At 44.5% G+C, this 14,794-nt stretch overlaps 1 protein-coding gene across 1 annotated transcript in view; it reads right to left on the reverse strand.

Moving 5' to 3' along the window:
• Antxr1 (ANTXR cell adhesion molecule 1) overlaps positions 1–14,794 on the reverse strand; it is a 196,633-nt gene that overhangs the window by 90,518 nt on the left and 91,321 nt on the right. Inside the window, 2 exon segments of the mRNA XM_034511386.2 lie at positions 13,207–13,285; positions 14,710–14,779. Coding sequence (XP_034367277.1) covers positions 13,207–13,285; positions 14,710–14,779 — 149 coding nt within the window.

A 14,794-nucleotide genomic window follows, 5' to 3' on the forward strand; every position in this document is an offset into this window, starting at 1 on the left:
AATTAAAAAAGTTAAGACTCACTTGTGTGTGTATGTGGTTTCTGTGTGTGGTAGTGGGTGGTGTAGTGTATATGGTATGTGGTGTGTGTTGGGGTGTGTGTATGCTATGTGGTATGTTTGTGGTGTGTGTCTGTGTGTCTGTCTTTGTTTCTCTGTATGGTATAGTGTATGTGGTATGTGGTGTATGTTGTAGTGTATATGTGTAGTGTGGTATGATGTGTGTGTTTGTGTGGTGTGTGTGTGTGTAGAGTGGTATGATATGTGTGGTGTGTGTGTGTTCGTGGTGTGTGTATCTGTAGTGTGGTATGATGTGTATGTGGTGTGTGTTTGTGGTGTGTATGTAGTGTGGTATGATGTGTGTGTGGTGTGTGTTTGTGGTGTGTATGTAGTGTGGTATGATGTGTGTGTGGTGTGGTATGTATGTTTGTAGTATGAGTTTGTGTGTGGTTTGTATGCCTGTCTGTCTCTCTCTCTCTGTGTATGTAGTATGTGCATGTGTGTGTGGTGTATGTGTATGTATGTGTGTCAGTCTCTGTCCCTCTGTGTGTGGTATGGTATATGGTATGTGTGTGTATGTTTGTCTCTGTCTCTCTGTGTATGGTGCGTGTGTGTGTGTGTGTGTGTGTGTGTGTGTGTGTGTGTGTGTGTGTAGGTTGAGGGCAACTTTGAGGAGCTGTTTTCTTCATTCTTTGGTGATGACTCTGGGGATGGAACTCTGGTTCTCAGAATTGGTGGCACGTGCCTTTACCCACTGAGTATCTCACCAGCCTCTAAATAAGATCCTGAGGAGAAGATCACCTGAGAGCCCAGGACAATGCAATTTACTGCAGTGTGACTTTAAGTTGCCAATGTGGTCTGAGCTGGGCCAAGCGTCTCCCACTCTGTCATGACCTAGCCTACTGATTTTGCGTTTAAATATTGGTCCGTTAGCTTAGGAGACCTCAGGAGGAAGGGGATCTCGTCTGTCTCCATTCTTGGTTCCATTCCCCACACTGTTAACCTCCTCTTCCTTCTCCTCTTTTGTTTGATGTTTCTTCCCATGGATCCAGCTTCTGGATCCTCTATACATTGTGCACCCCATGCAGTCAGCTCTCTTTCACAGCTGGTTACTAACCCAGAACGTTCACCCTAAGCTTCAGCCCTCTGGCTTAGCCTAGGCCACCGGGAGCAGGTGTGAATGGACACTCTGGCTGTCCTCTAAGGCCTGGGGCATACCTACTTCGCCTCAGGCTCTTATTCAAAGACTGGGCTTATTAAATATACAGTTTACACAAGCCTGTTGTCTGATGTTGGGACACCTCAAAGCTTAAGTTGTCAAGTAGGAAGGGGGAGAGACCAAGAAACAAAAGATCAGGGAAAGCAAAGCTAAACCAGGACAAAGGCTAGCATGCAGGAAGACCCAGCTTTTCACCCTCCAACTGGAAAGCAAGGACTCTAACAAAACATGGTGGTCACAAACTGCTTTAGGGCCACACAGCCTCAGCACTGCAGACAGGTCACAGCAATTTGACAAATTTTAGTTGGGGATGATATGGGAGAGAGAAATGTAAACTATAATATTTCATAACATTCCCTGGGAGAAAGGAGAAGACTGGGCAGGGCAGGTGGGCGGTGATCCCAACATGCATTGCTCTCTCAGTCCCCTGTGTGAGTGACCTCATCGAAGCCCAGCCTGTGGCAGCACTAGCTTTGGCTCAGCTTCCCCTCTAACCTCTCCAGCACAGCTCTGAGGATTCGTGCCCGCTTCTCTTTTTTTTTATATCTGCTATGCTCAACTAATAGTTACCTTGGTTGCTACACAATTCTTCTCTTGTTATTATTTTCTTGCTTGTTTTAAAGATTTATTTTGCTTTTTATTTGAATGTATGTACATGTGTCTGCATGTGTTCATGTGCTTTGGGGTGCCCACAGAGGGCAGAAGAGGGCAGATTTCCTGAGGCTGAAGTTATGAGTAGTTATGAACTGCCTGATGTGGGTGATGGGAACTGAACTCTGGTCCCCTAAAGAGCAAATGCTCTCAACAGCTGAGCCAACCTCCTAGCCATCCTCCACCTTAAAAAACAGCATTTTTTTTTTTTTTTTTTTTTTTTTTGGTTTTTACTATTTTGTTGTTTGATCTTTCAAATTCTATGCTGAGATGACCTATACCTTTTTTTTTTTTTTTTTTTCTTATACAAACACTTAAGACTAGGAATTTCCCTCTGAGGGCTGCTTTAGCTGCACTCTAAGTTTGGTATGTGGTATCTCAATAATTGAACAGTTCCAAGTGTTTTGTAGCTCACATTGGCTCACATATTACTCTGATGTGTGTTTTGAATTTGGAAGCATGCAAGATTTTAAAAACTGGTTGATAACTTAATTTGCTATGGATATTTAATTTTTTCACTCTAGAGCATGAATGTGATCTGTATGGCACCGATCCTTAGGTGGGTGGCAGAGAGGAAGTGACTGAGCAGAAGGCTTTTAAGCATGTTTTATTTATTTATTTATTTATTTATTTATTTATTTTAACTTTTTTGCTTTTACAATATAGATGAATAGAAACTATCTTTCCAGATTCCAGTCACTTACTCTAGGATGCTTCATTATTTTTTGGGCCACTAAAGAAAACTTTTGCCCGTTAAATTGTGATGCTTTATTGATTAACAGAATCATCTTAATCTCAGAGATGTTAAAATGTGGGGGAACAGTGTGAGTGAGTCTTCTAACCGAAGAAATATGTTTCTGATCATTTTGCTTCTCATCTCAAACAGCCTACACATCTAATCACTAGTTTGGACTTTGTTCTGGATCCATAATTTGTCAGCAGTTATTTTTTTTTACTGTATTATTCAAATAATTTATATATATATTTTTAATCAGTTTTTGGATAGTTGACCTATTAATGATTACTGAGAGATGCACATAAATCTCCTCTGAACAGAAGATAATGGGTTTATAAAAGTCCCTTTGGCATTCTTTCAGATTTGCTTTCTATGTGTCATGGGTGTGCACCGCATGAAGATCAGAATCATTTAACTTCTGGGTTAATTGCTATGCACATCATGCCGGTCTTCAGGACAGTAATACATTGTCATTGTATCTTCCTCATACGACTTCTCCTCCTCCTCCTTCCTTTTTTGCTGTAAGGTTTAAGCTGCCCTCTGTTAAATAGCTACACTGGTTGTCTCTTTCTCTTTGTTCAATATAACTTTTCTCACATTTTTGTTTCCACCTTTGTTTATCTTCATGTTTTATGGAAGGTATGTGTTATTGTAAACAGCAGAGAGTTGAATGGTTTGACTGTGCAAGCTGTCATTCTGTGTTTCCCAATGGCTGAGCATGTCCCAACACATCGACTCTGTTTATAGGACTATTGGACTCAACTTGTAGGTCTGCCGTTTGCCATGGGGTATCTCAGTGTCTCAGCATTTTCCAAAGCATAGTTTCAGAAAACCATTCCTCCCCCCTTCTCATCAACTCTCAAAACAAGGAAATTTCAAACTCAGGGCAAACATTCTTTAAAATACTCAGAGATAAAATATTGAAGAGTTGATCACTCAACTACCCAAGAAAAATAAACCAGCAGGAGTCCTTCAAAACATATTAAATGTATTTTTATGCATCTGAGGGTTATCAAAATAGAGGCACTGGCAAGCTCCTTCTATTTCAGTTTGTAAGCAGTATTTGAGATCTAAGCTCTGGGCTCTTGTGTTCCTGTGGTTCCCTGCCCTCGCTAGTGATGGTGCACCAGACCACAGGTATATTTTTAAAGTGACTTAAAAACAAAACCAGAACATCACTTAACCAAACAAAGCTTTGAGTTGTGTGTGGCTCTCAAGGGATGGCTGAGTGAAGAGAAGTGCTACCCTGCGGGTGGCGTACCTGGAAACCAAGAAGGTGCGTTTGGAGCAGTCCTGATGAAATGGGACCTTACTTGTATGGTTGGCTGACCTGCATCTCACAGGGGAGCCCCCTCCAACATCAACAACAAAGGTCTCTCAAATTTATTTCCTAAATGCCAAGCCAAGCTCATTCATTACTCTCTGGAGGGCTGAGTTTACCCTTCTCAGCTCACATGCACACAGATCCACAATTACAGACTCTAAGCTGTGGAGGGAATCTGTACAGTTTTCCAGCCCAGGCACTGATCTGATGCCAAATCTCTGCCAAGCTGCCAGCTACCTGCACTGAGTAGCACCGTGTTAGAGACCGTTCCCACCTAGTCAGGCAATGATGAAGGCTTTTTAAAAGTAAAAGCCAGCCAACAGCTGGCTCTCATCCTGTCCAATCCTTGCAGCTCCACACCTGCTTTAGAATGGGCCTTTCTCTCCGTGCCAGATGTGCCCCCAGACTAATGGCTTCCAATTCTATATTCTACACACTACAATCGATGCTGCGGTTTCCCTTACCTCCAGAGACTCTGGGCTCTCTCTAAAGAAGACTCATGACCCCAAACACCAAACTCAAATGGAGTTTACCTTTGTCAGGTTACAGGGCCCATCCCCTCCTTAGTTTTAGGAGCCACACTCTGTTACTGTGTCCAGAAGTCACGACATTCTCAGAAACCGTCACCAGGCCAGTCCCACAGAGCTCACAGCCAAGTGCAAGGGCACATTATCCAGGTCCGCCATCACACAGCCAGTAGCAGGACAGCACCAGACTCATTTGATCCGAGGCCAGACTTAACTTTATTGTCCTCTCTAAGCAACTCTTCCCTGTCTCCCCAACCTGTACACTTTAGAGGACACGCCATCTATGATTAGAGCGATCAAAAACGTGTAACTGGGCATCCTTTCTTCAAGGCTGAGGATGAAGCCCCAGGATCCATCCATTTACTCCTTGGGGCTGCATAGTGGTCACTCTTGGCACTAAGCTACTTCAGCTAAAATATGGAACATGGATGCACACTGACTGCCTTGAAGGACAAAGGGCACAAGGCTGTGGCCTCCATGTTAATGCCCCTGGTTGCAGTTTACTCAAAGGCAGGGGCACACGGCCACAGCGATGCCTTGCACTTGCTTTCTATGACTTCCCATTGCCCAGACTCCACATTCTGTCACAGAGGACCTCTCAAGGTCCCTCTCTATGCCATCCTTCCAGTGCAGTGCTCCCTCTACTCATCCATATGATGTGAAGTTTAAGCAGACGGGTGGGCAAGAGGTGAGATGTTCTGCCATAGAAACCTGTAGGAGAAGCCAGAGCTTGTGCCCTGGTCTTACCTTCTTTAATGTTTATAAGGGCCTCCCTCCTGCAGGGATATTGAGTTTGGGGAGCCTCTGACTAGGGTGAAAGTTACTCATAGGCAAGCTGCCTGTGTGTTCTGACATGTTCTCGAGTGTTTCTGGAAGAATCTGTCTGGCTTGGTTTTGCAGGAAGGTCACTGAGAGGCTGGAAAGGAACCCCAGATGCTGTGTGCGGTAACCCCAGATGCCATGTGTTAGTGCTAATTCATCCAAAGATGTGCAGAAGTGGAAGTTTCTAGTCTTTAGGACAAATGGGGGATTTTGCAGGTCCCATGTCCGATTGTACCCTAAACTGTACAATATTTACCTCTAGGTTGTCTTCTTGAGGGCAAGGACTGGCTATCATTCCCAGAGTCTCACTCTGACTATCTGTCCATGGTTCTGGTTTTACACACACGGGTCCTAATAGGATATCCCTGGGTTTATTTGCTATAATGGCCTCTTCCCTGGGTTAAGTTCCCTCCCCAGAATGTTGGTGTTGGTAGTTGCAGTATGGATTATTCATCACAAAGACAGACTTTGATGAATGTTTTGATGGATGGACTGTTTACTTGACCTTGGAAGACAGAAGGAAAAATGTCTTCTCTGATTTGCACTCTGAAGGGCGTACCAGCCTTTTTTTATTATGTTGGAAGACAAGCTTGCATCTCAGCCCAGGCCACTGGACTCACTCCATACCCGGCTGGTGAAACTGAAGAAGTTTTGGCAATGGTGGCCATGCTGGGCATCTGTTTACCTAGAGAGCTGTCTGACCATGAAACCAACTGCGTCTGTGCATTCCCAAGTTCTTCTAAATCTATTGGTAACAGATCTGAATCGACACAGGCAATGGGCCTGGGTGGTGGCGCTGGACAGAACTCCTCAGGCAATGCTGCATGGTCCCTGACCTTTCTGTAGCTCATACCTGCAGCTACTGTGGCCTCTGTTTGGCAGACCCCTCTCTAATCAGCCTCAGCAAGACAGATTGTCCCCCTCAGGCAAATTCCTGTACTTATATCAGTAAGAGCATTCTAAAAGGAACACAGCATAGGCTTTGCATGGAAGGCATGGGACTCTTACATGAATGGATGAGTCAAGAGAACTCTTATTTCTTAAATGGATTTTAGTGACTTTTTTCTTTTTAAACTTTGAATGAAAAAGCAAGAGTTAGAGAGGGATATGAAGCGTCTTTTATGATTAAGATTTACTTGCCTAGCTTGTTAAAAATGTAGATTCCTGGACTAATTCTGATTCTTAAGAGTTTTCCAACCATTGTACTATGGACACTTTGAGATAGATAATTCTTTACAGGGTGCAAGGCACTGAAGATCTTTCCCAGTCTCTCTCTCTCTCTCTCTCTCTCTCTCTCTCTCTCTCTCTCTCTCACACACACACTTGCACACGCACACACTCACACACTCACTCAAATGTACATTTATAGAAAAAAATACCAAGACTTGTAAAGTCTAGATTCATGATAAAACAATTAAGAATTTGGGAGAGTCCCAACAAGATGCCTCTGCAGGCTGAGGCACTCGCTACTAAGCCTGGCCACCTGAGTTTGATGATGGTCTTGGGACAAATATAGTGGAAGAAGAGAACCATCTCTCAAAAGTAATCATCTTCTGGCCTACATATGCCCCTCCCCCCACATTAATAAGTAACTGTAATAAAAATAATTTTAAAAAGAAAAATTAATAAAAATTCTTGGGGAACAAGCTGGAAGCTGGGGCATATTCATAGAAAGGGAGCAGTGGCCTAAAGATGAAGTGTAGCATAGCCACCTGTGGTGTGAAGTGTAGCATAGCCACCTGTGGTGTGAAGAGTGGCATAGCCACCTGTGGTGTGAAGTGTGGCATAGCCACCTGTGGTGTAAAGAGTGGCATAGCCATCTGTGGTGTGAAGTGTAATGTAGACACCTGTGGTGTGAAGTGTGGCATAGCCACCTATGGTGTGAAGTGTGGCATAGCCACCTGTGGTGTGAACTGTGGCATAGCCACCTGTGGTGTGAAGTGTAGCATAGCCACCTGTGGTGTGAAGAGTGGCATAGCCACCTGTGGTATGAAGTGTGGCATAGCCACCTGTGGTGTGAACTGTGGCATAGCCACCTGTGGTGTGAAGTGTAGCATAGCCACCTGTGGTGTGAAGAGTGGCATAGCCACCTGTAGTATGAAGTGTAGCATAGCCACCTGTGATGTCACCTCTGGTGGGGGTCACAGATGTCATCTTCACAGCAGGGATTTCAAAGGTAGCAGAAGCATGCCCGACCTAACAAACACGGCTTTACCTTGCTTCCAGCAGCTTGAGTATTGCCCTGATACTACTGCTTACTTTACTCCGAGTGGCACCAAGGAAGCGTTTTTATACCGAAGTAGCAATGGAAGACCGGAAGTGGCAATGGAAGACGGAAGATGCAACCCAGCCTTGTTTGACTTATCAGTAAACCAGATTAATTGCTTTCCTGCTACCTGTTACTCTGGAAACAACATCCTCAAAGCTCTTTCTCCCTGATCCTAATAACCAGGCTTATTATACCCTAAGAGGGAGCCTCTTTATGGGGGGCCGGGTAGCTGCCATGGGAGCCGTGCAGCAGATCCTGTTAGGGGCAGAGATGTGTCAATAAACTAATGAGGCAATCATTCATCGAGAGGACTGTGGCTTCCAGTCCCTTTAAGTGCATACCATTCTTCCGATTAGAGCCATGCAATATGAGGTCTGAGACCACCTTTATTACCTGCCCTCCACAGTGGTGGGGATGGCTTTTTGTTTATTTCTTAAAACATATTCTCATATAGTGTATAATGGCCTTGAACTCACAATGTAGCTGAAAACGATCTCGAAGTCCTGTTCTATGGCTTCAATCTCGCCAGGGCTAGAATATCAGGTATGTGCACTATGCCCGACTCAGGAGCTGGGGCTTCTGAATCAATAGCCTGAATTAATTTCCCCATTATTCTGTAACTGCTATACATTCATTATGCCGGGCCTACAGTACCCAGGGCTCCTGGCTTTGATGCTTCATGCTGGAGATAATTGAATTTTCATCTTCATTCAAAAATAAAAAAAAAGAATTCATCTGACCAGTGACATCACATGGGATTTTTAAATTACTACTTATTGTTTTTAGTTAGGCTTTTCCCACATAAATTAGGTAGAAAATGGAAGCATATTCTCCATTTATTTAGTGGTTAATTAGACTTAGAGCCTGGGTATAATCTTATTTTCCCTTCCTTTCTTTGAAGATTGTGATTTTCACAATCCTGCAAGGAATGCAAACAAACCCAGGTGTTAAGTCACTTACTAGGTGACAAGACCAAGGGTGGGTGTGTCCCAGGAGAGGAGCACTTGTAAAGTTGAGAAAAGGCCTCAATCTAAAGGGAGTAGGCTTGGAAACAGAAGTAGAGGGGAGAAGCCCACAATCCGTGGGTCCTGAGCCCTTGCAAAGGCTGCCTTCCTCTGGGCAGAGCCTCTGCCCATTACGCCTCTGTAATTATCATTTTAAGATCATCTCTGTGGCATTACCTCCTCCACAGATAGTTCATGGATTCTTTTGGCCCCCTCCTCTCCAAAATCTTACAGACTTTACACCTGATTCACACAACCTGTTCTCTCTGTGTACATACGTGTGGGCATGACAGAGCCCAGAGGACACCCTCTGGTGCTGTTTCTCAGGGGCTGTCTGCTTCATTCTTTTTGAAAGTGTTTTTCATTGGAGGCACTTGGAACTCTCTGAGTAGGCCAAGCTGGCTGTTGAGTGAGCCAAGGGTCTGCCTGTCCCAATCTCCCCATACTGGAGTGTGTGTTACCATGCCTGGCTATCTTCTTAGGTGGGTTGAAATCAAACTCAGGCACTGACTAAGTGAGCTATCTCCAGCCTGGCTTATCTTTACACATTCTTCATCTGGTGGTCTCCTTCTGCCAACAGCAACTTTGCAGATTTCTAACGGGATACTGGATACTCAGTAGCTATTTAAGAAATGCTGGTTGAACAACTTTCTGACTTCTATCCTCTTTGGGTAAAGCATGATAGACTTGTAAAATATTCATTTAAAGGAAGATAATTATCAATGAAATCTCCTCAAAGTCCTAAAATCAACTTGCTTTGTACTGTACCACATCAGCGACTATTCTCAGCTTCATGCTACAGTCTGGGCGGGAAAGGGTGCAGGGCTAGGCAACCCAGCTGCGGGTGTTTAGGAAATGCTGGAGAAGAGGACTGAATACTGACACGTTCTATAGCCAGGCAACTCTGCAAAGTTTACCCTGAGTATAGGAATCTTTTAGTACTTAAGTGGAAAAAAATCCCTGTCCTGTAAATCTGCATGGAATTTCTACTTCTGGCCAGGGGCAGCAGTTACTCACTGTGGCTCTTGGAACCTTGGGACACATTTGTCCAAATGGGCATCAAATAAAGCAAGAAAAGTCTTAGCTTCATATTTTAAAATGAGTTTTGCTTCCCAGACTAGGCAGGCTGGGATTGGCACAGGGATGACTAACCCTTTACTTAAGCCTCAGGGATCATTTCTAATCTGAAAACCACATCCTCTGGACAAACACCAGCCTGAGACTTCAGGTCACCTCTGGATGACCATGCCTTCCACCTTCCACAGAACCTCTGCTTTGCCCCAAGGAAGTTTCAGTGTTTAATTAGAGTTTCTGCTTGGGGCCTTGGTGGGGAGTAGAGCTCTCTGGGTTTGAACCGAGAGTTGTTTTTTTCCCCCCATCTTGTTTGTCCCCTTCTAACCACTGAAATATGGTTGAGTGACAGTATGTATGCCATGGTCGCATCTTTTTGTCAGGGTTCTTTTGTTACTATGGGACCCAGGATAGGGGACCCAATTCTCTAGAGAGAATCAGTTAGTTCAAACTGTATGTGTAACTTGACACTGAATTGAAGATCCTACTGCCCAAGCCTCCAAAGGGCTGGGCTTACTGGTGTGCACTGCATCGTCACACATAGCTCCTCAAAAGTTTTGTTTAAACTTCTATTCATAAAACATGTATTGAGTGCTGACTAACTGCCAGGCCTTTTGCACGGTGCAGAGAGCATTTTTGCAACACTCACAATAGTGTCAGCAAAGCAAATACTTAGTGTTTTCTGTTTCTTGGTTAGGAAACAGAAGCACACAAGAGATAAATAACTCAGACATGGCTATACAAACAGTAACCAGCAAAGTGATGTCCTAATTTCTCCTCACCCCTGGGTCTACTCCTCCTCAGATTTCTTCCTGCCAGCCTATGATCATGCCATCCTTTCAGATACAAGATCTTGGGGATGTCTCAAGTTTCATATCCAATGTTTCAGCTTCTCAGCCTCTGGTTCAACACAGAACCTTCTTCAATAGCCAAACTGCTCCTCTCATATTTGCCATCTGCCCACAGAGGAAGCTGTCAAATGCCGGTCAGATCTTACACTTCTCCCCCTCCAAATCCCATATGCTCACATCCTTCATCCGTGGCCACTGTTGCTTCCTCATCTAGCCCATCACTACCCCTCTCACTTAACCCTCAGGGTCTTAACATTAGGGATTTTGGTTTAGAAACTTCTACCCTCCTCACCCCTCCCTCACAGTTGACTTCCTCACTATCCAGGGCTCTACTCAACTGCCGAATGTTTACACTGGAGCCTACTCACTGAGGCAGTACCAAACCCTCTTACTTAGTTTTTCCTTATCACATATATTATTTTTAATATAGTACAGAATCATTTCTTATGTTTACTGTTCACTCTGTAGCCCCCACCTCTGTCTACTGACCCATCCTAAGTGCCCAGGAGGGAACATCTTGTGATCAATGACTTTGTTGAGTAGGTAAATGAATGGACTTGTATCTCAAATATTAGGGCAGCGATAATTTTCTTATAGACTAGTAGAATAATATAAAGGAATATATTGGGAATAGTATAAAATATAAATTATATAGTATAATAGCATAAGAATATTATAAAGGAATATATTGGGAGGTGACTTTAATCAAGAGTCTGTTGGACAGGGGACGTGGTGTCATAATCAGACAGGTAATTTGAGGAGCAAACAGAGGTTGGCGTGAGATACAGTGGGCCTTTCCTGGGAGTCACTTAAACTTTATAGCACATTGATAAGGCCACACTTTCTTCTTCAGAGTCTCAAATTTAAGTTTGAAGCCTTGTAGTTTTATGCCCCAAGCTTGGTCCAAAGATTATTCGCTTTCCAACCTCCCTTGCCCTTGTGGACTCAAGAGCAGTAACTGTTTGGCTGTGGTGTGGTCAGACAGACAGGTCCACACAGCTGGAGCACTATGAGGTTGGAAGGACTCTGGACCCAAGGTCTTAGGTTTGGGGTATGTTTATCATTTTCTATAGGTTGACTGGTTCTAAAAGCGTTAGCTCCCAAAAGAACTCAGTAGAGGGACACTTGAAGGCATTTTGCTGCTCCTGCACAGCTGTCAAATTTGGCAGTGTACTGCTCAGGTAGCCAGAAAGGATGGTTGACCAGATGTCTGAGCAAAGATCATTTCTAAGTATTGACATTCCTTTATGGCAACCTTAGTTGTTTTGGTCAAGTGACTCCTTCCATAGTCTATTCCAGTTACACTGGCTTATTACCCACACATGATGGAGAATGTTTTTAAGGAGGTATTAGGAAGGAGAGTCATGTCTCCCATGAAACTCAGCTTCCTGTGCAGTACAAGGTAAAAGATTTTTGCTTTGTTTGGCTTCAGGGCACAACTGCTATCTCTCATCTACCCATGACAATACTAAGGACATGATACCAGTTACTAAAGAGTTCTATCCACATGCTTTTCAATGGCTAGCCAGGAAGGACCTTTGTAAATACACTCACTGACCACCCCCATTGCAAGGAAGAGCTAGTGGAGAAAGAACACTTAGTTAACAAAAGAAAATACTCAAATAAAGGTGGTACTAAAAACAACACCCTCTCCCCCATTAGGGGATGCATTCTTTAGATGAGTGAGCTGAGCCCCAGCTGCCCAGATAGGCTGAGCTCTGAGACAGTGACCCTGGTCAGAGGAGCTTCATAGGCCCTGGTGTTCCCAGTCAAGTCCTCCCTTCCCAGCATCACCTCCTCAGAAGGCCTTGGGATTACCAACGTGAGGATCATGCCCAGTCAGCATAGCATGAGGTGAATCTGGCACACACACATACATATGTTTTTGATTTATTGGGCATCACATTTTAAGGGTAGGCAGCAATGAAAACTTCCTGTGGCAGGAGCCAGCAGAAGCTACTTTGTGTCACCAGTGCAGGGCCCCTTCAGCCTCTCTGCCTTTATCAGTTTTGCTTTCCCCTAAGGCGGTGGTTCTCAACCTGCCTAATACCATGACCCTTTAATATAGTCCCTCATGTGTAGTGACTTCCCACTGTGAAATTATTTTCATTGCTATTTCATAACTGAAAATTTGGTACGATTATAAATGGTAATGTAGACATCTGTGTTTTCCGATGGTCTTAGGTGACCCCTGGGAAAGAGTTGTTTGACTCCCAAAGGGGTTGTGACCCACAGGTTGAGAACTGCTGCCCTAAGTTATTTCCACAATCACATAGACAAGTTTCCATGTTCCCATTCTTAAGTAATAGGTTCTCTATAAATCTATACCTCCCTTTAGATGGTACCCATTTCCTGTATCCTTAAAAAACAAAACAAACAAGCAAAAACCCCAAAGCTCTTTAAGACATGTTTTCTATGTTACCTATTGCCTTCCTGTCTACCTTCTCATGGTGTATCCGACCCAGGAGCTCACCCTTACTACAGACAATTGAATCATCTGGACAGGCCAGGATAACCAGAGATCCTCCTCAACACCAGAAACAGAGAACCTGGTACAGCGTCACTGGTACACTTCACAGAAAAGCACACCCTGACCCAGCTGGTATCAGGGCTCAGTGGGCAGAACAAAGAACCAGAAGACCTTCCAGGGTTGATGTAGGCAAGCCGGGGGTTTGGGAAGAACAGTTGAGAAAATAAAAACGATAACAGCAATGAGCTGGAAGGTTCTGACTTACACAGTGCGTGGTGGTGATGATGACAGAACTGGAGATGAAGGACAGGCCGTCATTCATGCTGACCTGAAGTGCAGCTTTCCTGCAACAACAAGAGAACCAGATGCACTTAGCCTGGTGTACTGTGAACAACAGACTGAGAGCCAGACAGAGCATGCTCACTTCTCTGTGGGGCCTGACGTTCTTCTGTGGAGCAGTCTCAGGGCCACACACCTGTGGCATCCAAGAGGTGCTGAGATGTGCCCACTTGATGTGTCAAGGCAGGGTGTTAACTTTGGATTACAGGGACAAGCAGAGCCTGCCTTTGTTTAACCTGTTTGTTATACCTCATGATAAGATAAAAAGCTTGCTTATTTATTTATTTATTTATTTATTTATTTATAGACAAGGTTTTTCTGAGTAGCACTGGCTGTCCTGGAACTTGGCTCTGTAGACCAGGCTGATCTTGAACTCGCAAATCTGCCTGCCTCTGCCTCCTGAGTGCTGGGAGTAAAGGTGTGTGCCACTAAAGCCTAACAGATAAAGCATGTTTAAGAGCCATCCAAGTCAATAGGGACAAACTGGACAAACTGTAAGCTGCATGCTCAGCTCTTGTTAATCTGGACTCAGTGGTCTGGTGGGGCAGTTTCGTGGCTCCCTGTGAGACTCCTGGAGGTACAGCTGTGGACAAGATTATCTTCTCCTGGCTTCTATCTATTAGGCCTTACTGAGATAAGAACTCGCATCATACTAGTCAATTGTGGGCTGGGTAGCAGGCCCCAGAGTCATAGGCCGACTGTAGACACTCAGTTAGAGGTCTCACTGGGAACAAATGATGAAAGGAGATTGGATGAAGAGCTTTAGTGTTTCCCCCTGGAGGCCAGGCATGGTTCTGGGGAGGCTCTCTTCTGTTCTATAACCATCTGGGCTTGATGGGCCTCATATAGTCTTATTGTAACTCAGGGTGCTGACTCTCCTGACATCTCCCAGCTCTTGTTTTGATGGCACCGTGAGGTGGTCCCTGGATATGAGTTCAGGGAATGTAGGTGAACCACTGAGACTCTGAGGAGACGGAGGGTGGTAGTGACAGTCATGAACCAGCCACAGTGCTTACTTTGCCTTTCTGAGTCTCCTTGTTTTGAAGGAACAGATAACAGTCACTTTCCAGGACAAGGATGATGACAGGGTGAGGTAATGCATGTGAGAACTTTCTAGAAATGTGGTTGGGACTGAGTCAGCAGACTCAGGCTTGAGCTCAGGCTCTCCCACTGGCTGCTGTGTGACCCTGAGCAAGTTACTGAAATCCTTTTAGCTAGCTTAAGTGGGAGTCTTATTCGCTGTGAACAGCGAAGGATGCAAAGCGATTCAAACCATCTAGTGCCTGGTTTGCTATAGCTTTGGCACCATGGCCACTGGCAGAATCTAGAGAAAGCCCCCACAATGATAATAAAGAAATATATCACTGTCCCTCTATCCCCCTGCTTCCCCGTCTCTGACTGTAGGACTCTGTGGCTGATGAAAACTTACATGCCAACTTCTTTTAAGATTGGTGCTGGGCACAGCAAGTAAGTATCTTCCACAGCAAAGGGCTTCTCATCTGTAAAAAGGAAGT

The sequence above is a fragment of the Arvicanthis niloticus genome, chromosome 9, assembly GCF_011762505.2.
Source record: "Arvicanthis niloticus isolate mArvNil1 chromosome 9, mArvNil1.pat.X, whole genome shotgun sequence".
Classification (NCBI taxonomy): Eukaryota; Metazoa; Chordata; class Mammalia; order Rodentia; family Muridae; genus Arvicanthis; species Arvicanthis niloticus.